At 36.1% G+C, this 20,389-nt stretch overlaps 1 protein-coding gene across 1 annotated transcript in view; it reads right to left on the reverse strand.

Moving 5' to 3' along the window:
- Positions 1–20,178, reverse strand: part of YTHDC2 (YTH N6-methyladenosine RNA binding protein C2) — a 38,997-nt gene extending 18,819 nt beyond the window's left edge. Inside the window, exons 1-16 of the mRNA XM_070742898.1 lie at positions 19,883–20,178; positions 18,119–18,209; positions 16,747–16,943; positions 15,450–15,649; positions 15,112–15,278; positions 10,579–10,681; positions 8,873–9,029; positions 8,131–8,238; positions 7,293–7,438; positions 6,421–6,556; positions 5,878–6,004; positions 2,583–2,648; positions 1,289–1,467; positions 532–628; positions 349–436; positions 174–254 (exon numbers count right to left, since the gene is read on the reverse strand). Coding sequence (XP_070598999.1) covers positions 174–254; positions 349–436; positions 532–628; positions 1,289–1,467; positions 2,583–2,648; positions 5,878–6,004; positions 6,421–6,556; positions 7,293–7,438; positions 8,131–8,238; positions 8,873–9,029; positions 10,579–10,681; positions 15,112–15,278; positions 15,450–15,649; positions 16,747–16,943; positions 18,119–18,209; positions 19,883–20,090 — 2,151 coding nt within the window. The 5' untranslated portion in view covers positions 20,091–20,178. The remainder of the gene's footprint in view (positions 1–173; positions 255–348; positions 437–531; positions 629–1,288; positions 1,468–2,582; positions 2,649–5,877; positions 6,005–6,420; positions 6,557–7,292; positions 7,439–8,130; positions 8,239–8,872; positions 9,030–10,578; positions 10,682–15,111; positions 15,279–15,449; positions 15,650–16,746; positions 16,944–18,118; positions 18,210–19,882) is intronic.
- Between the last annotated feature and the right edge of the window lie 211 nt (positions 20,179–20,389).

The following is a 20,389-nucleotide window of genomic DNA, read 5'->3' on the forward strand; positions in this document are numbered from 1 at the left end:
TCACTATTAGCAAAAAATATGTTGCATACACACACACACAATATATACAAAAAATATTACTTTACCAAAGCAATACCATCATAACTTTCTTTAATTCAATTTTACTATAAAGTAATTTTCAACTAAAATATACATTATATTATAAAATATCCACAACATTCAGGAGAACATACCTCTTTCATTTTTCCTGAGTCAATCACAAAAACAACATCATTTACTGTGATACTGGTTTCTGCAATATTTGTAGAAAGTATCTGCAGAAATGAAAAAAAAACACCAACCTTATAGTGACAGATTAATATAAAAATGGGAACAATCATTAAAGAACTAAAATCATCTGATACTTGCTATTTTGCGGATGCCTAGAGGAGAAGTCTTAAGAACCTTTTTCTGGTCAGATGTCTGCATATTTGAGTGCAGCATAAACACCTGGAATCTGATAAGAAAAAAATCAGAATGGAAAACCAAAAATATTGCAGTTTTGAAAGTAAATCAAAAAGCTCTTCAAAATAAAAATATATTAATTTTTACCTGTGAGCATTATCTGCAAATCTTTTGTCATCAAAGAGTATGCGATCTCTCAATCCAACTATCTCATCATATCCAGGAAGAAAAATTAAAACTGCACCTATATAACAAAGTTCAAAAGATAAGAAAAATGAACCTAAGCAATTCTAATTATTATTGCATTCAAGTTTCTCACAATTGATAAAAATAACTTTGGAATTTTGAGGAATTATATATGCTGTCTGTAACTTTGGAATTTTGATGAATTATATGTGTTGTCTTTATATATGTTAACAATTCAAACACTTTCTAAAAGATTTTTCTATTATAGCTAATTCAGATTGTTCCTGAATGTGAATGTGCTACAAAAGAAATAAAAATAAGCTAAGGTTTCTGTTTTCCTGCCACGTAACTGAATGTGAAACAAATCTCAATTTAATTTATATGCATTTAGTCTTGACCATAATTGCAAGAAACAAGTGAGAATATCTAATCACATACTGCTGAAAAAAATACAAAAAAATCACTGCTGCATTACACACTGCCTTGGAGTACATGCTGTAATGTAATGCAGATAATTCATCCTTCAGTCACTAATTTTAGCATATCTTCTCTCAGATCTTTGAGTTTTTAAGTTATTTTATAGTTATTAATTTCTAGTCATCCTGAATGACTAAGATTGAGCAAAAAACCCTTATTAATAAACAACCAAATAATTGAATTAAGCAAACCCTGATATGACATAATGTATTAATATTGGGCATAGCTAAAGGGACATTACCTGCATCACAACTATGGCAGATGTTGTACAGTAGGTGCATTATCAGGTCAAGATCTACCTTTTCATCATCAAAACTATAGTGATAAGCTTTCAGGAGCTCTCGATCTTCTATAGTTAGTTCACCAGCATTAGCATGGACCAAGGAACTTTCATCTAAATTACCAGACTCTAAAGAGGCACTGAAATGTTTAGCAGAGATAAGTAAAGTAAGATAATACTTATGAAATAGGTGTTAAACTTAAAAAACAAAAATAAGAAATCCCAAAATGATTTTTTAAAAATATATTTTCTATAGTTCAAAGATGAGAATACAAAAGAGCAAACAACTAATTCAGAATGTTCTCATAAAACAACTCATATAGTGCTGTTAGGCACTTGAAATAAAATATGGCTTCCAATCAACACTAAAAAATATGTTTTAAATTACATTAAATTGCCTCATTCTTTAAAAACCTCTTCCCGCAGTGTGTTATAACTGCTGTTCCAGTTCATCCTTTCAAATACAGGCTACATTACAGAAACAAATCATTTGCTAATTTTGCCAGGACCATTAATGCCTTGTTTTAGAGGTAGCTTGACTTTGAACATATACAACCAGAAGAAAATAAACTGTGAAGTGCAATGTATGCAATAAAAATAGTTTGGGAATGGTTCTAAAATATTTTTACTAAACATTAAGAATCTTTCATAAACCATTAAGTAACTCTTTTTCCCATTTCAATTTTATAATGATTTTTTTTCACTTTAAAACTCTTAATCTGTTTCAACAAATACAGATAGTTCTTGATTACATTCATTTAGAAACTCTTTGAAGTTACAACCGTACTGGAAAAAGTGACTTATGACCAGTTTTCACACTTATGACCACTGGAGCATCTCTGTGGCCACATCATCAAAATTTGGATGCTTGGCAATTGGAATTTATGACAGTTGCACCAAACCTGGGTCACATGATCATTATTTGTAATCTTCCCAAATGGCTAACAAGCAAAATCAATGGGGCAAGATAATTTGTTTAATGACTAAATGATTCACTTAACAACTGCAGTAATTTAACAACCATGGTAAAAAAGATAATAAAATAAGACTCACTCATTTATCAACTGACTGTTTTAACAATGGAAATTCGTGGCTTACTTGTGATTGTAATTTGAGAACTAGCTATATTCTAAAGGCCTAGATAAATTTATGTTAAGTAAAGGATCTCTGCAAATTAGATAGCAAAAGTATCATAATCATGAGAAAGGTTTTGATAGATTACAATAGTGCATTTCAGTAACAGAAAATACATTACCAATAGGATTCCAGCAGGTCAATTACTTCGGTCTGCCCAAAGTGTTTAGACCAATCCAAAGCTGTCCTGTAAAAGTATTTAATATAATGCTTGGTTTACGCAAAACAATGAAACATTCTCAATACTCTTTTAGTTACATTCATTACGGGATTTGCAATAGGTCTATGAAGATCTTTTCAAATAAATGCTTCACCATGACATGTAAACCATGCATTCAGCAGCACATAGCTTAGAAAACATCTTTATAAGCCTAGAAAAATACAACTGGTTTAATAGTTGCAAGAAATATGCTTTCTACGTGCTCCTTATTTTGAATAATTTATTTGTTTGTTTGTTTGTTTGTTTGTTTCCTAAGCTGCCCAATTCCTTGCGGACTCTGGGCAGTGTACAACTATTTAAAACAATCAGAACAATAAAAGCCCAAAATATAAAAAACATTCATTCTACTTGGTCAGAGCTAGGTTATACAGCTCAATGGCCCCAAGCAAAGCGAAGTCTTCACGGCTTTCCTAAGGGCTAGGATAGTGGAGGCGGTACGGACCTCGGGGGCAATTAGTTCCATTTGAACAAGTCTGATCTTTAAACTTGTTTTATTACTCTGAGTCCTCAGAGAGGGGCGGCATACAAATCCAATCAATCAATCAATCAATCAATGTTATTTAATGAGTATCTTAAAAATATTTGGACCTCTAAGGTTTTACCTGTAACTACTGCTACTAATACAAGTAATCTATAATATATGAGAAAAAAATAATTATTTTTCTCAGGTGTCATATGTCTAATTTAATTATTTGAAGAACCCCCTCTCTACAGCTATTTCTACCAGCCTGATAAGTTTGCATTAAGTGGAGATGTTCCAGATCCCCCACTGAATTTTTGCTATTTAATGGGATGTGGGAGATGCAGGTTCTCTATCATTGTGCCCACCTTCCCCCACAACCCATCCACACAAGGATTATATCAACGTTTCATAGAACCAGGAAGATTTAGCTTTCCTCCTATGTATTGGGTAAGGACAGTAGCCGAGCCCAGTTTGTTTGGTACACAATGTGTATCACTTTTGGTTGGTTAAAAATAAGTAGTTAAGACATATGCCGCAAAGTAGCATTGGTAGGGCAGCTATGACAGTTTTGGAAAACATAATTACGGTATATGCAGTAATGCGACTATATATCCTTGAGATCAGAAGTGCAAGTAACGGTATTTTGTGTGGCACTCTATAAAGCTGGATGTTGAAGAAGCAAGCTAGGAAGAATACTGATGATTTTGAGCTCTGGTCTTGAAGAAAATTCCTCAGAATATTATGGATAGCCAAGAAAACAAATAAGTAGATCACTGATATCTACACAATTCCCATTCAGGGCACAAATGACCAGGCTCAAATTATCCTCCTTCAGACACATTGCTCAAAGATCTAGCTCAAATGTTGGAAAAGGTGGAAAGAAAGAAAAGGATGACCAGGAGCAGCTGGGTAGATTTATTTACAATGGCAATGGATACATCATTTGAAGACCAAATTGGGTACAAATTATCATGGACAATACATACATATACATGTGCATACAAAACACACACACACACACACACACACACACACACACACATGGAGAGAGAATATGTGTTTTACTAAATGCTGACTTAATAATATGTAATCAAATAATAAACACAAGCTCTTGAAATGAAAGTGAGGATATACTACTACTACTACTACTACTACTACTACTACTAATAATAATAATAATAATAATAATAATAATTTATTAGATTTGTATGCCGCCCCTCTCCGAGGACTTGGGGCCGCTCACAACAACAATAACAATACAGTACAAACGTAATGGTTAAAACTAAAGTTAAAAACCCACTATCATTAAAAAAAACAATTGATACTACACAATCATACCATACTCAAGTCTTACTAGTCAGAAGGCGGCGCGTTAATCCCCCCCATGCCTGGCGATATGAATAGGTCTTCAGAGTCTTGCGGAAGGCGAGGAGGGTGGGGGAAGTTCAAATCTCCGGGGGAGTGAGATTCCAGAGGGACGGGGCCGCCACAGAGAAGGCTCGTCCCCTAAGTCCCGCCAGACAACATTGTTTAGTCAACAGGAGAAGGCCAACTCGAGGAGAAGGCCAACTCTGTGGGACCTAATCGGCCACTGGGATTCGTGAGACAATCAATTATCATAAGACAATCAATTGCTTAAAAGTTAAGTTAGTTCTAGTATATTATAGCTTTCAATAAGTTAGAACCAAAATTATTCTTTTTTCCTTCTTGCTGTCTTCCAATGCCTCACGCTTTCAACTTCAAAATAACCAATACTATGCATTTTAAATTAAATCAGAGTATCAGAATCATAGTATCAAAATATGAGAAAAATATCCTTCCTTGATCCAATACATTTAAAGTGCATTTTATTAAAAAGATAAAGAAAGAGAAAAATTACAACCATCAGGGAATTAAATAAAGAATTTCCAATATTCAATAGCCAGTTTTAAATAATATAGTATATAATTGTTTTGCTAAAATACAAACAATATGTTAAAAATCAACAGAAGTAATCAGCAGATCAATCTAACGGAGATTTATTATGGCTTAAAAGATCCTTTAAAACTGTAATATTAAGTCTTTAGATTAGCAGAAAACTCACATTTCAAATCCATATATAGAATTATAATACTAAATACTAGGATGAGGGGGCACTCCCTAAAGCTCATAGGTAAGAAAGTGAGGACAAATAAAGGGAAATATTTCGTCACCCAGAGGGTCTTCTTCTGCAATTCACCTCTTCTGCAATTCACTTCCAGAAGAGGTCATGATAGCTGTCAGCTTGGATAGCGTCACGGCAGGATTAAACAGATTCATGGATGCCAAGTGTATCGGTGGTTATTGAAATGGATGTCCAAGTGCCGCCTCTAAGTTGGTTGAGGCAGGCAGGATTCCCTTGGGTACCATTTGTTGGGGGTCAAGGGAAAATTAGGGCTTTGCCTTCTCTTTTGCTCAAGATCCCCATGTACAATTGGTGGGCCACTGTGTGACACAGAATGCTAGACTCGATGGGTTTTGGCCTGATTCAGCATGGCTCTTCTTATGTTCTTAATCTAGGAATGGTTTCCAAGATGAGCCAAATTCTGTGGCAAATTTACTTCTGAGTTACTTTTTTCATTGTTGGATACTACATACTAAACCATGATCAGAAACTGAAACATTCATCAAAAACTAGCACGAAGCTCTTTCCTGTCCCCCTTCCAGTCTTATATCCACATACATTGCATAGAGGGGAAAAAACTGTATTTTTACCAGCCATTGGATGATTTGATATGGACATTTGCTCCCATACCAATCAGCTGTTCTACTTGATTCAAGAAACCTCTTCCAGAAGCTACCATTAATGTTGTTGCACTTGTTTCACTATGCCTGTAATCAACTGGGGAGGGTGGAAAAAGAGATGGGAAATACATTTTAGAAATATTATTTATGAATTTCTCAAACTTTTAACTATTCTTCCAAGATTGTCAAAATGTTATGTTATTGTTACAAAGCATTAAAATTGAATTGCCCAAATATTAATTATTTTGACTGTTATGTTCTATGCACATTTACTAGACAGCCTGTTCAAGATCAAGTTTAATTATTTGAGAAAATTCATACACCAGAAAAAATGGTGATGATTCATCAATCACATAGCTGACTTATTCAGGAACCATCAACCATTTCAAAATTATTATTCAGACTTCTAAGAAAACAGAGCTGGGTTATTATTCTGTCAAATGTCCTAGCCATCTATGACACCATATCTCAGCATGTCATTCAGGGGGGGAAATTGAAACATTATGAACTTACCACTGACATTTTCAGTTAAAATAAGATGGAACACTTGTGCAAAAGCATCAATGTCTTTATGTAGCCAAATATCAGAAAGACAAGCATCCATTTCTTTAATTAACCAAGGTTCAAGACAATTAACATCTTTTTCAGCCTGCAAATGAAAACTCACTTTGTCACTTGAAATATTTTTTAAAAATTATCCCATCATTTGTCCCAAAACTGGCAAAAAATGTATTACTAAATTTATATGCCACCCATCTCTCCAGAGGCATCTCTAGGAGGTTTACAATCATTCAATTAAAATGCAATATAAAACATTAAAACTATAAACAAGAGATCTTAAATTTAAAATCTAAAATTTAGTTAAAATAAAATTGACCAAGAGAGAAAGAAGGAGCAAAATGTGCACAGGGACAAGGTTGAGATGTTATCTAATCCATTAGCTACTTCCAAAATGCCACATGCCCAGTGGGGCCCAGGCTACTTTTGGAAGGCCAAAAGGTGAGTATAGATTCATCTGGGGAACACCAGGGGATGGAAGCCATAGCTGAAGAGGCTCTTCTTCTGGACCTCACCAGCCAAAATTACTATATTATTGTTATTACTGTAAAATTAGGAAAAAGTCATACATATTCTTGACATAGCTAATATAAGCTGCTTCCTCATTTATATACTGTACATCAAATTCAATTTTACATGATACAATAAAGCATGACCTCAATTAAGAGACAGAATGATAAAAGCATGAAAATTTAGAAGATATCTGTGAAAAAGATGTATCAACCAGGTCTTGATATTCATTGGCACAGCCTGAGCATACAATCATAACTATTCCTATGCAATATAAATCTAACATAAAATAACGAAAATCTTAAAGTAGTGCATACCAATTGACTGAAGACAGTGTCACCCCCATCATCTAGCAGTTCATATTCTTCAGCTACATTTGGAACTGCCCTCTGTCGTTGCATTTCAGGTTTGCTATTATCTTGCGCAGAATACCATTCAGTCAAAGTTGTCTGCTGTTTTTCTTCTAAATACCGTATTTATGTTTTATATAAAGAAAAAAATCAAGATTAGATGCATAGCTTTTGCTATGTTAAGGTTTTTCCATTGTATTTTATAGCATATTAAGTTTCAAGTTTAATCAGATTTGTATGCCGCCCCTCTCCGCAGACTCGGGGCGGCTCACAGCAATAACACAATGTAAAAACAAATCTAATCTAATATTTAAGTTAATTTAAAAAACATCGCAAATTAAACCAATCATACATACTAGCGTACCATGCATAAATTTTATAAGCCTCGGGGGAGGGAACATGTCAATTCCCCCATGCCTGACGACAGAGGTGGGTTTTAAGGAGCTTACGAAAGGCTAGGAGGGTGGGGGCAACTCTGATATCTGGGGGGAGTTGGTTCCAAAGGGTCGGGGCCCCACAGAGAAGGCTCTTCCCCTGGGTCCCGCCAAACGACATTGTTTAGTTGATGGGACCCGGAGAAGGCCAACTCTGTGGGACCTAACTGGTCGCTGGGATTCGTGCGGCAGAAGGCGGTCCCGGAGATATTCTGGTCCAGTGCCATGAAGGGCTTTATAGGTCATAACCAACACTTTGAATTGTGACCGGAAACTGATCGGCAACCAATGCCGAAATTCCATTTCCATTTTGCAATTTTTATATCAATCAAAACATTAAATTTCCAACAACTGCAAAACTAAATACCCACCTCGCTGTTGTTCCTTTTTGTATTTGATCATCTCTTTATTTGTATAACCCGTACTTCTTAATATGTCTTCTAAAAACATCTCCTTTACTTCAAAGGGTCTTCCTGGAACTAGAAACACAAATGCATAAATCCCTAGAGTTCATTCTGAACAATCAATTTAATTGTAACAAATACATGTATTTTTGGACAACACCTAAGTACCTCTACTTAAGAACTTAATACGTTCCATGAATTAAGGTTTATTCTCTCTCCAAGCGCCCAGAGAAAGGAAAATGCTTCATTCACTCTGGACTGCAAAAGCCTCCTTAAGTGCCACCAAAAGGCTCCTCTGGTAGCCCAGAAAAGCCCGAGATAGCTGGGATTAAAGGGGGAATGCCAGGAAACTGGCCGGGCCTTCGTGCTGCTCTCAAATTTCCTGGGAATTTTTTTAAAGTAGAAAATGGTTCTTAAGAAGAGGCAAAAAAATATTGAACACCCAGTTCTTATCTAGAAAAGTTCTTAAGCAGAGGCATTCTTAAGAAGAGATACCACTGTACTACTAAGTTTTTAACTGTTTGTTGGTAAACTTTAACTTAAAATGGTGCATCATAGGGCAATAATTTTTGAACGAAGATATCTCAAATGTGAGCATGTGTCCAAAATATGAAATCCTCCCTTCCCCTTTCTCTCCCTCCTCTCAGATTAATACATATTTTATTCAATTGTATTTAATACTGGGATTTTAAAAAATATTTGAACTTACTATATATCACTGGACAGCCTCCAAAATATCTGAGAAAGAGATTCACATCAAGAGCAGCACTAGAAAGTATGAGTTTCAGTGACAAATGTTTTTGTAGCATATCTCTTAATTTTGTTAATAAAAAATCACTGAATCGATCTCTCTCATGGACTTCATCCTGTAACATAAAGAAGCCATGATTTAAAAAAAAACATGAGCATTTTGTTATATCACATAGTCATTTGTTTATTGTTGTCATGTTAATTGAAGTTGTTCAGCTTTTGCCAACATCTCAATTTTACATATCTATCTCTATCTCTCTAAATTTAATAAGGCTCCTTGAACAGAAAAGGTGACAAAACAAGCATGTAGTACATCATATAAAACCTTACCATATGCTGAAAGACAAAAATCACAAAATTCCACCTTGCTTATTTCAGCCTTATCATATGATAAAACTCACTGGAAAAGACAACTATACTTAGAATGGTCAGCAGTAAAAGGAAAAAGGCTGTTAAAAACACAATGGCTAGATACTATAAAAGCTAACAGCAGCTTTTATAAAATAACTGAAAGAAACTGCAAGGATTTAAAAAAATATGGAAAGCGCTAGTCCATAGAATCATTGAGAATCAAACATGATTGAACAGATAATATAATTACTATGATTATCATCCATATTTGTCCTATGGAATCCATAGTTCTTAAAATTCCAATGAAACTATCGGCCATAAGATTTTGACATGGAAAAGATTATAGTAAAAATGACGATCATGCTTTTTTTTGGTCTTTAATAGCATGTATCATAATGATCAAGGTTACTATACTGAAGTTATGCTTTATTATGTTTTTACTGCATTTGTCTACAAATATGGATTTTCATTTTTATTTTATTTCATTTTAATTTTTCCTCCCTTATGCACACTCTCAGAATTACCTAGCCATTGTCCCATCTAATATTAATAGTCCCAAAAATCAACATATTATTCATCCTGCTTCCCTATGTTGGGATTTTAAGTAGTATTTTCAAGCTGTCAAATAAAAGGCAGTTTAAAAAACCCAATCAGGATCCCAAATTCTACATGGTTCATTTGAAAACTGCTCCTTAAATCTCACATTCTGATTACATATAGAAATTGCTGAAGACAGAAAATAATATGCTTTCATAATTTGTTACCCATGGGAACAAGGTATGTTCATATTGGGAGATAAATGTTTTTATCAAAGCACCTTAAAGTGAAAATTATCCAAATTTCAAAATAATTTAAAATAATTTTAGTTAAATTGTAAATTTATCAATATTCAGTATTATTTCACAATTCAATCTTACAAACACTGGTAAAAATACATAGTATGTAGATATAGTTGTTTAAGCTTTAGAACCTACTATAATTATAAAAAGTATAATAATCAAATTCTATTCAATGCATCTATAGAACTTTAAAAAATGAATCTAAATCTATTCCTCTTTTGGAGTCCAGGGGCAAGTGCCTCAAAGCAATATGATCAATAAAGCAAAACAAGACTTACAGGCATCCTTAGAAATTGATTAAATAATTAATACCACTAATATACTAATAAAAAGTTCATTTATATGTTAACATTTTTACTTTAAATTTTTATTTTAAAATTATTTTAATTTTAATTTTTAAATAAATAGAATTTTGTATTAAAAAGCTTGCATGTTAGCAAGGATACCATATCTGAAAAACAATGGCCAAGCTTACCACAATAACATGAGTTACAGTAGACAATGCGCTATCTCCAGCCATTAGTGTACGGAGTAATACACCGTTCGTGCAAAATGTTAAGAGCGTTTTCGGAGAAACCCTGTTAATATAAGGTTATTTTTTAGATTTTGTAAATCTCTCTAAATCAGTGATTTTCAACCTTTTTTGAGCCGCAGCACATTTTTTTCATTTACGAAACCCTGGGGCACATTGAGCGGGGGGGGGGGGGTCTAAAAAAAGTTTGGACCAAAAAATTATCTATCTCTCTCTTCCTCCCCTTCACTCTATTTCTTTCTCCCTCCCTCTTTCTCTCCCTTCCTTCCTCTTTCTTTCTCTCTCTCCATCCCTCTTTCTCTTCCTTCCTTCCTTCCTCTCTTTTTTGCTCTCTTTCTCTCTCCCTCCCTACCTCTCTCTATATCTTTCTCTCTCTCTCCTTCCCTCCCTCTCTTTCTCTCTCTCTCTTGCTTTCTTTCTCTCTCTTGCTCTCTCTCTCTTTCTCTCTTTCTTTCTCTTGTTTTCTCGCTCTCTCTTGCTTTCTTTCTCTCTCTCTTGTTCTCTTTCTCTCTCTCTCTCGCTCTTTCTCTCTCTTGCTTTCTTTCTCTCTCTCTCTTGCTTTCTCTCTCTCTCAGCTTCGCGGCACACCTGACCATGTCTCGCGGCACACTAGTGTGCCACGGCACACTGGTTGAAAAACACTGCTCTAAATCACCAATGTGTGAGTTGGGTAGCTATAAAAATGTTTAATGAATAAATAAAACATTTAAGCACAATTTTATAGACATGAAGTTGCTAGAAATAAAAGCTTCTAATCACAATGTTATCATTTCATCACTGTAAATTTTGAACAAGCTGTACTGCAATGGAGCAATATTATTCTGAAAGACCAAATGGCTAGTTTTAAAGTGTAGATTTAACACAAAGGAAAGATTGCATTATAGAAAACCCTGTCTAGGTAAAAACAATAGAGAAAGGATATGTTACATGTAGTTCCTCTATCAAAATTTATATGTAACACGGGCACATACTAGGTGGAAATGTTTTTTTCTAAACTTATCTGCACAAAATCTAAAGCTAGAAGGTGGTGGTTAAAATATGAAACAGTTCATGTTCATTCAATGAGGGATATACACTGGTTCCTCAAAAAATCAATGTCAGCATTACATACATGTAAAACTCAAAAAATTAGAATATCGTGCAAACATTCATTTATTTCAGTAATATAACTTAAATGGTGAAACTTAATATATGAGAGATATTCATAACATGCAAGGCAAGATAGTTCAAGTCATGATTTTCCATAATTGTGATGATTATGGGGTACAGCTCATGAAAACCCCAAATCCACAATCTCAGAAAATTAGAATATTACATGCAATTAATTAAAAAAGGGTTGTACATAGAACAATATCGGACTTCTGAAAAGTATAAGCATGCAAATGTTCTCAGTACTTGGTTTGGGCCCCTTTTGCAGCAATTAATGCCTCAATGCGGCATGGCATGGATGCCTGTGGCACTGCTGAGGTGTTATGGAAGACCAGGATGCTTCAATAGCGGCCTTCAGCTCTTCTGCATTGTTCCCTGTCATGTCTCTCATCTTTCTCTTGGCAATGCCCCATAGATTCTCTATAGGATTCAGGTCAGGCGAGTTTGCTAGCCAATCAAGGACAGTAATTCCATGGTCACTGAAGCAGATTTTGGTGCTTTGGGCAGTGTGGGAAAGTGACAAGTCCTGCTGGAAAATTTAAGTCAACATCCCCATAAAGCTCATATACAGATGGAAGCATGAAATGCTCCAAAATCTCCCGGTAGACGGTTGCATTGACCCTAGACTTAATGAAGCACAGTGGACGAATACCAGCAGATGTCATGGCTCCCTAAATCAACAGATTGTGGAAATGTTACAATGGACCTCAAGCATCTTGCAGTGTGTGCCTCTCCATCTCTCCTCCATACTCTGAGTCCTTGGTTTCCAAATGAGAAGCAAAGATTTCCACAGTTTGTGTTCATCAGTCTGTGTGCATGTAATATTCTAATTTTCTGAGATGAGGGATTTGGGGTTTTCATGAGCTGTACCTCATAATCATCACAATTACGACAAATCACGGCTTGAACTATCTTGCCTTCAGGGTGTCCAGGGAGGAAGCATTTTGAAATTGCCTGATATTTCCCTGACATTTCCCTGTAACTTGCTATCTAGTTAAGGCGCGTTAGTAGGTGACGGCCCACCAAACGGCTAAGCTGTGGAGAAATACCAGTAGCTGAGGAAGCAAGTTATTGCCACAGTTATGCTCATTTTTGCTTGACTCTACCAGGCAGCGCAATCTGTTATTTTTTTACATGATTTTCCCCTGATTTCTAAACATTTTAATACAGTTTGGGGGTTTTCCTCCTGATTTATTCTGTTTTTTTCACGAATTCGCTGATAATTTCCTGATATTCCCCAAACCACCGATTTCCCTGATAATTCCAATTTCCAGGTTTGCTGGACACCCTGTGCCTTGCATGTTATGAATATCTCTCATATATTAAGTTTCACCTTTTAAGTCACATTACTGAAATAAATGAACGTTTGCACAATATTCTAATTTTTTTAGTTTTATCTGTAGAAGTAACATGTAAGAAATATTTTAAATATCTTAACTAATCTTAGTTTCACAATTTTCAAGTTTGATTAACATAATCAAGAATAGCAGTGTGAGGAATCACAAGAAAGAGTAGAGTACTGGACGGTGAGGAGGGAAATGGAAATCAGTACTAGCATTAAAACAAATTTTGGACTACATTTTTAAAACTTTGGAAATGTAAGCTAATGAATTACTGGAGAAAGTTCTTTTAAAAATCTATGAGGCAAAACTTTCTGTAAAAAACATGAAATAAATATTATGGCTTGTTATGTACCCTGTTTCCCCCAAATAAGACATCCACTGATAATAACTCCAATTGGGCTTTTGAGAGTATGGCAATAAGGCTAAGCTCTTACTTCAGGGTTCAAAAAAATGTAATACAGGGTCTTATTTTCGATGAGACACTGTACTGCTGGCTAATTCTGGAAGGAAGAATTATTTTTAAAAAAGACTTGGGAGATGAAATGGATATTCATTTGGAAACAGCACATGCTATTGGTATTTATCATTATAATGCAACACAGCATTAATAATCAAACAAGCCTATTACAGGTAGTCCTTGACTTATAACTGGTCATTTAGTTGCAGGATCCAATCTGGGTCATCACCAGGACTAGAGGTTTTGTCTTCTGAGTGTTTGGACTTGTGCTGGATCCCACCTTCAGTACAAAGATGGGCTCCAGCATTAGTGCGAAAGCTCGGAAGACAAAACCTCTGGTCCCGGTGACCGACCGAAATTGGATCCTGCAACATTATCCTGGAATTGCATTCCAGGATATATTTGCATTCATTCATGATCATTTAGTTATTGTCAAAAATTACAATGGCCCACCTCAAAAATGTATCAATGACTTTAGAAGTAATAAACCCTTGGGACAGTGTCAAAAAAGGAATCGGCCTAGAGCAGTGATGCGATCTTTCTTCCTTGGGTGCAGAAAGTATGTATGCGTGCGCTACTGCACATGCATGTGTGCCCACACCCAAAATTCAATGCCCCCCACGTCCTGCTATCCTGAACATGTGTATGTGACATCCCCCCCCCCCCCCCCCGAATGCCACACAATTCCCCGTGTCCTGTTTTGGGCCTAGCAGGCTTCCCTAAAGCTTCCAGAGGCCAAAAATGACTTCCAGAAGGCCTGGCATGCCTGTTTTTCATCCTTTCTTGCCTCATCTGCCCTCCCACCGCCACCCCCGAGGCCTCTGGAGGCCAAAAAACACTTTCCCGGAGCCTCTGCCCAAGGCCTGTACTTACCTGGCATCAAAAATGGCCCATGTGGAGATTCCTGGGAGAGGAGGAGCAGCATGGGTGGGGCTTACCCTAGCTCCACTTGCCACCTGTGGCATAAATGCCATAGGTTCGTCATCACAGGCGGGCCTAGTATCTCTACATTGCCACAAATGGACTAAGTTCAAAATCTCTGAAATTTTGTCGATACTTACTTAACACCAAAATAGTGCTAACCATTCATTTAGTACATTCCTATACATAGGCATCTCTAGTAATAAAATCAATTTAATTGGAATGTCAAACTATCCTGATCTTTCCCACCTAACAACAATCCAGATTCAAAGTTAAGACAGTCGTTTCCATACCATGGTCGTGTCATTGCATTTTGGGTGCTTGGTAACCAGACCTCATCTATGATCATCTGCAGTTTCCCATGCCATTTACTTCTAGTTTCCAGCAAAAAACATCCATTGGGGACAATGGTTTCATACAATAACTGTCATAAAAAAGGTCATAAAATTTGTAATGAAGATACCTTGATTTAGGATTGTCATGATATATGCCAGAAATTCTGGATTCATTATAATCATAAATCGAGGACTACCTGCATACCAGTCTATAATCTGCAAGTCTTCTAAAATACTAAAATCCAAGACTATGAAAAATATTTGACAAGACCTGCTTTCTAATCGGATCTGATAACCAATAGTCTGACCAATCTTCTCTCTTCTTTCAGCAGCAACTCTTTCAGCCACAGCAATTGCTGCTAATCGTCTTGGTTGAGTGCAAAATATGCGACACGGTATGCCATTTTTGTAACAGTCATCAAGTAGAAATTGAGGTATCTGAACATAAAGACAGGTATTATTAGTAGAAAAACAAAAAGTTAACTCGACATACAAATCCCACATCACATCTTGCCATCTAAAACTGGATGATTTAAAAATATTAAAACTATTTACTTATCTATTAGGAGAGCTGTTCCATATTATTTAATTTCTTTATATATAGCATACCTGAGTAGTTTTTCCAGATCCAGTTTCTCCAACAATCAAAACTACTTTATTTTCTTTAATAATTCTAACAATTTCATCTTGCTTTTCATAAACTGGTAGAGACTGCCGAAATGAATCAAATTCTGATTCTCCCCGTTTCACTGGGATCTGAGGGATGCCACTGTTAAGACGCCCGCTTGTTTTGCTCATTTCTCTATTCTCTAGGGGGAGAAAAATAAAGGTTATGATAAACTGAAAATCTATCTATTCTAACTTACAATAAACAATTTTATTCTAGAAATTGAATATCACACAGCAAAACAGTACCAAACTATTACTTAGTTGTATTGTAATAGTATCTTTGATAAATAAAATTCCGGTGGAACATAATTGTGAATAAACAGGAATTGCTCAGCCTAACAATAGACACACATTCCATTTGTTCATAATAGATGCAGAACAGCTATTCTTTGCTTACATTTTCATTCTGAAAACCAGGCTAATCAAAGATAAAAGTAGTAAATAACAAAGTGATTACACAATAACATCCAGAACTAATAAAACCTGTCTTACAGCTTCCAGGTGAAAGCTTTAGGATTACTCTCATCTCTTCTGTATGGCTACCTGGTCTGCTAAAGGTCTGCCTACTTAAGACTTAATAAAACAGAGGACATATTTTTTAAAAAATATTGTACAGATTATGGGACCAAAATAGCTAAATTCAGACCTATGATAAAGCGGAAGTAGAATGTAAGTTCATTTTTGGTACAAAAATAGTTTGAAATGATCTTTGAACTACAATAGTAGGGGAAAAAATCAAAAATGTTTCTGAGGAATCAAAGATCAGGCTGGTCCACTGTGTATCTCCTCAGATGTCTTCAAAATCTCAACTGACATGGCCCAGGTTCTTCAAAATAAAATTAAGAAATGTGGAATCTGTACTGAAATCCCACTTGAACAATGTCAAATTCAACCTACTGTTTATTCTTAATGAAGTTATTCCTGTGACTCTTATTGTTACTTGCTACTGAAAATATGGGTATAAATCCTGAGTTCTGCTTGGAACTCATTAAAGAGAATGGGGAGCATTCCACCAAAATTTCTTCTTTAGGGAAGAATTAAAACAACAACAAAGCAGTATTGGGGAAATGGTGAATCAGCACCACCAACACAGGGTTGAACTCACATTCATTAGGATAGCAATGATCACATTTACAAAAATCTCAGATTGCAATCGTAATATTTTTAATTATGTCTTTCAGCAACATATTTTTCCGACATAATTTACGTGTAATTTTTCACAGGATATTCAACCTACCAGCTTCAACAGCAAATACATTTCCCCTCTCTGTCTTTGGTTGAAGTTCTGTGCGTTCTTTATTGGTAACAGGAAATCTCTGAACTAAACTTCTAATAGCATGCTTTGTGTTTGGAATCAAATTACAAGTCATCACTGTATGTGCCAATTCAGATCCATCTTTTTTCTTCACAGTCAGATATCTGTTTGCTCCTTTCCTGTAAAATAAATGCATTGTTGTATTTATCACCAGAAGATACTTTACTTTAACTCTTATATGATTGCCATTACTAAAATCTTAGATGTTCCTAAAAAGTTATGTTTAAAATGTATGTGTTTAGATAGCCATTTCAGCTTACAGTATAAAAAGCCTTGTCCTAAAAACCAACTCAATTCTACATGTTTTAAATCCTATTCATTGAAATGTATACTGAGTATTTAAAATAGAGTAGAGCTTTGATATTTTCAACTGTATGCTTCATTGCATTTCAGAGTAGTTGATCTGAGAATTGATAATTTAGAAATAACAGTTACAGAGAACAAATTAAACACTATTTTAATATTATTTGAGATAATTATTTAATGTCCAGATATTCTGATTAATCTAAATGTTAAGGATCATTTTAAATGGAGCTGAATCTTGGTGATTGATTGATGCATCCATGCAAGTCTTCCTGATATAAGGTTTTCCACTGCTGACTTCTGGGATGTTTTTAAGTTCCCAGTTAGTCTACAGTGCTTGGTGATCTTCCATTTCAACACTAACCAGGGTGAGCCTAGTTACTTTGCAAACTTTGTCAGATGCTGCCATCTACTGAAATCATGAATAAGTATCACAATTATTTGTAACTAAAGAAAATTCCTTGTGATTATTCAAACAATCATATATAGTTTTAGCATCTGATAAAGATTTCCAGAAAAAACATGGTAGAATTTTTACAGTCAATGATCAGAAAACCTAGACTTAATTCTTAACAGAATTTAGAAGAATGTCCAACTCATTTCAATTCATTTTACTTCTAACATCTACAGAATTTATTTTAAACCTAAGAAAAGTCATTTTCTAAATATTTTAATATAAAAAATATAAAATATAAATGAATATATTTATCTATGCAGCACCATAGGATAAATTGATAGCCAGTGTTATCTGAATATCATTTCTATCTTAAAATGGAACTATGAACGAACACTTGACAGCAGTACAGTAACTATACAGAAACTATACGTAGCACTATTTAAAACAGAAGTACACCAAACTTATGAAGAACTCCACATCATTAAAATATTTCAGAAGTTTAAAACTACAGTTGTATCAGAAACATTAATTCTGAACTATCCATGTTGACTTACAATACATGAAAGCGGATTATTTTATAAGATACCAGCTTACCCTTTGCTTTTAGAAATCAAACCAAGAGATTGACTTAGTCGATGAATAAAAGCTCTTTCAGTGCTGGTCAATGAAGAAGGAAAATCCATTTCTGCAAGAGAAAATTACAACATAAATATTCAGACACTGGATTATTTTCATTCATAAACAGGAGTTTCAGAAAGAAGTTTATTTCAGAACAGAATACACAGTGTTATAGCAGGTGCCGATGAACAAATTTGATTAGTAACACACTGGGGAGAAAATTAATTATAGACTGTTAAATGTGCAAATATGCTTTATTTTACATGGCATTTAAATAAATAGACAAGTGAATATATGATAAATATTTTATCAAGGAAGTATATAAATTCTTTAACTTAATTTCTTTAAACAACAAATGTTTGTTTGAAGTATTTCTGATAAACTTCCTGGATTAATTAAGAGCACACTTGTTTCAAAATCAACACAGACTGTTAAAACCTTTGCATCTCATTTGGAAACCAAGGACCCAGAGTATGGAGGAAGGATGGAGAGGCACACACTGCAAGATGCTTGAGGTCCAGGGTAACATTTCCACAATCTGTGTGGATTTGGGGAACCATGTCATCTGCTGGTATTCGTCCACTGTGCTTCATTAAGTCCAGGGTCAACACAGCCCTCTACCTGGAGATTTTGGACTGCTCCATGCTTCCATCCACATATGAGTTTTATGGGGATGTTGACTTAAATTTTCCAGCAGGACTTGTCACCTTCCCACACTGCCCAAAGCACCAAAATCAACTTCAATGACCATGAGATTACTGTCCTTGATTGGCCAGCAAATTCACCTGATCTGAACCCCATAGAGAATGCATGGGACATTGCCAAGAGAAAGATGAGACATGACACAAAACAATGCAGAAGAGCTGAATGCCGCTATTGAAGCATCCTGGTCTTCCATAACACCTCAGCAGTGCCACAAGCTAATAGCGTACATGGCATGCCAGATTGATGCAGTAATTGCTGCAAAAGGGGCCCAAAACCTTCGTACATATACATGCTTATACTTTTCAGAGGTCGGATATTGTTCTATCTACAATCCTTTTTTTAAATTGATCGAATGTAATATTCTAATTTTCTGAGAGGGGAATTAGAGGTTTTCATGAGCTGTACCCCATAATCATCCCAATTATGACAACTCACGGCTTGAACTATCTTGCATGTTATGAATATCTCTCATATACTGTATTAAGTTTCCCCTTTTACTGAAATAAATGAACCTTTGCAGGATATTCTAATTTTTCGAGTTTCACCTGCAATGCAAGGGGGGGGCAAGGTTGACCTCCTTTACATAACAGACACAGATCACTTTTGACCCCAAGGCTAAGAAAAACAACAAAGGCAGCTGTTCACCAGTAATTGGTCACTCCATAAGAGATATCCTCCAGTTGCCTTGAATCACAACTCCCATTGTGTTTGTCCAATACAGTGAGAGAGCTTGCAGATCGATCCAAAGGAAGAACCAACACTTAATTTGCAAACTTTTAACAATGGATTAGCTCAGTGTTTCCCAAGCTTGGCAACTTGAAGATATTTGGACTTCAACTCCCAGAATTCCCCAGCCAGAGAATGATGGCTGGGGAATTCTGGGAGTTGAAGTCCAGATATCTTCAAGTAGCCAAGCTTGGGAAACACTGGATTAGCTGACCGGGGGTGTGGGGGAAGGAGGAGGGCTTCCCTGGCTTAAGGCTGGGACGACCCATCAATTGTGGGTCGCCTCGGGAGATAGTAGGGAACCGTTACCTCGTTGGTCCCCATACCGAAACCGCTCCAGAGAGATATTCACGGCGATTTTCACTTCTTCATCAATCCGAATGTCCTTCAGTCCCTTAGCGCGACCACCGCCGGAGCAGGCGGATGACGAGGAGGCGGCGACGGAGGTGGTCGAGGGGCCTCCGCTTGTGGAGCCGCTCCCCGAGGCCCGAGGCGAGACGCTACTCGGCCGGGACATCTTGTAGGGCCGCCCTGGACCTCAAGCTCAGCCCGGGACGCTCGACACCGCCAGAGGGAGCCGGGTCGGGCCGCGCCAGGCCCAAGAAAGCCCAAAACTCCGTCGGGAAACTGAAAGGAGCAGCGCCGGGGGCGGAGTCTTCGGCTGCGCGGGTGACGTCACGGCCTTCCAGGCGGGAAAAGGAAAGTAGAAAGCGGAGAAGCCGGTTTTGTTAAGCCTGCGCTTTTCTCCGTCTGGAAATGAGTCGATACTGCGATACTTTACTAAAGGTAATGGCCCAGCGAAGAGACACTGATACT

This window comes from Erythrolamprus reginae, chromosome 2, assembly GCF_031021105.1.
Source record: "Erythrolamprus reginae isolate rEryReg1 chromosome 2, rEryReg1.hap1, whole genome shotgun sequence".
Lineage (NCBI taxonomy): Eukaryota > Metazoa > Chordata > Lepidosauria > Squamata > Dipsadidae > Erythrolamprus > Erythrolamprus reginae.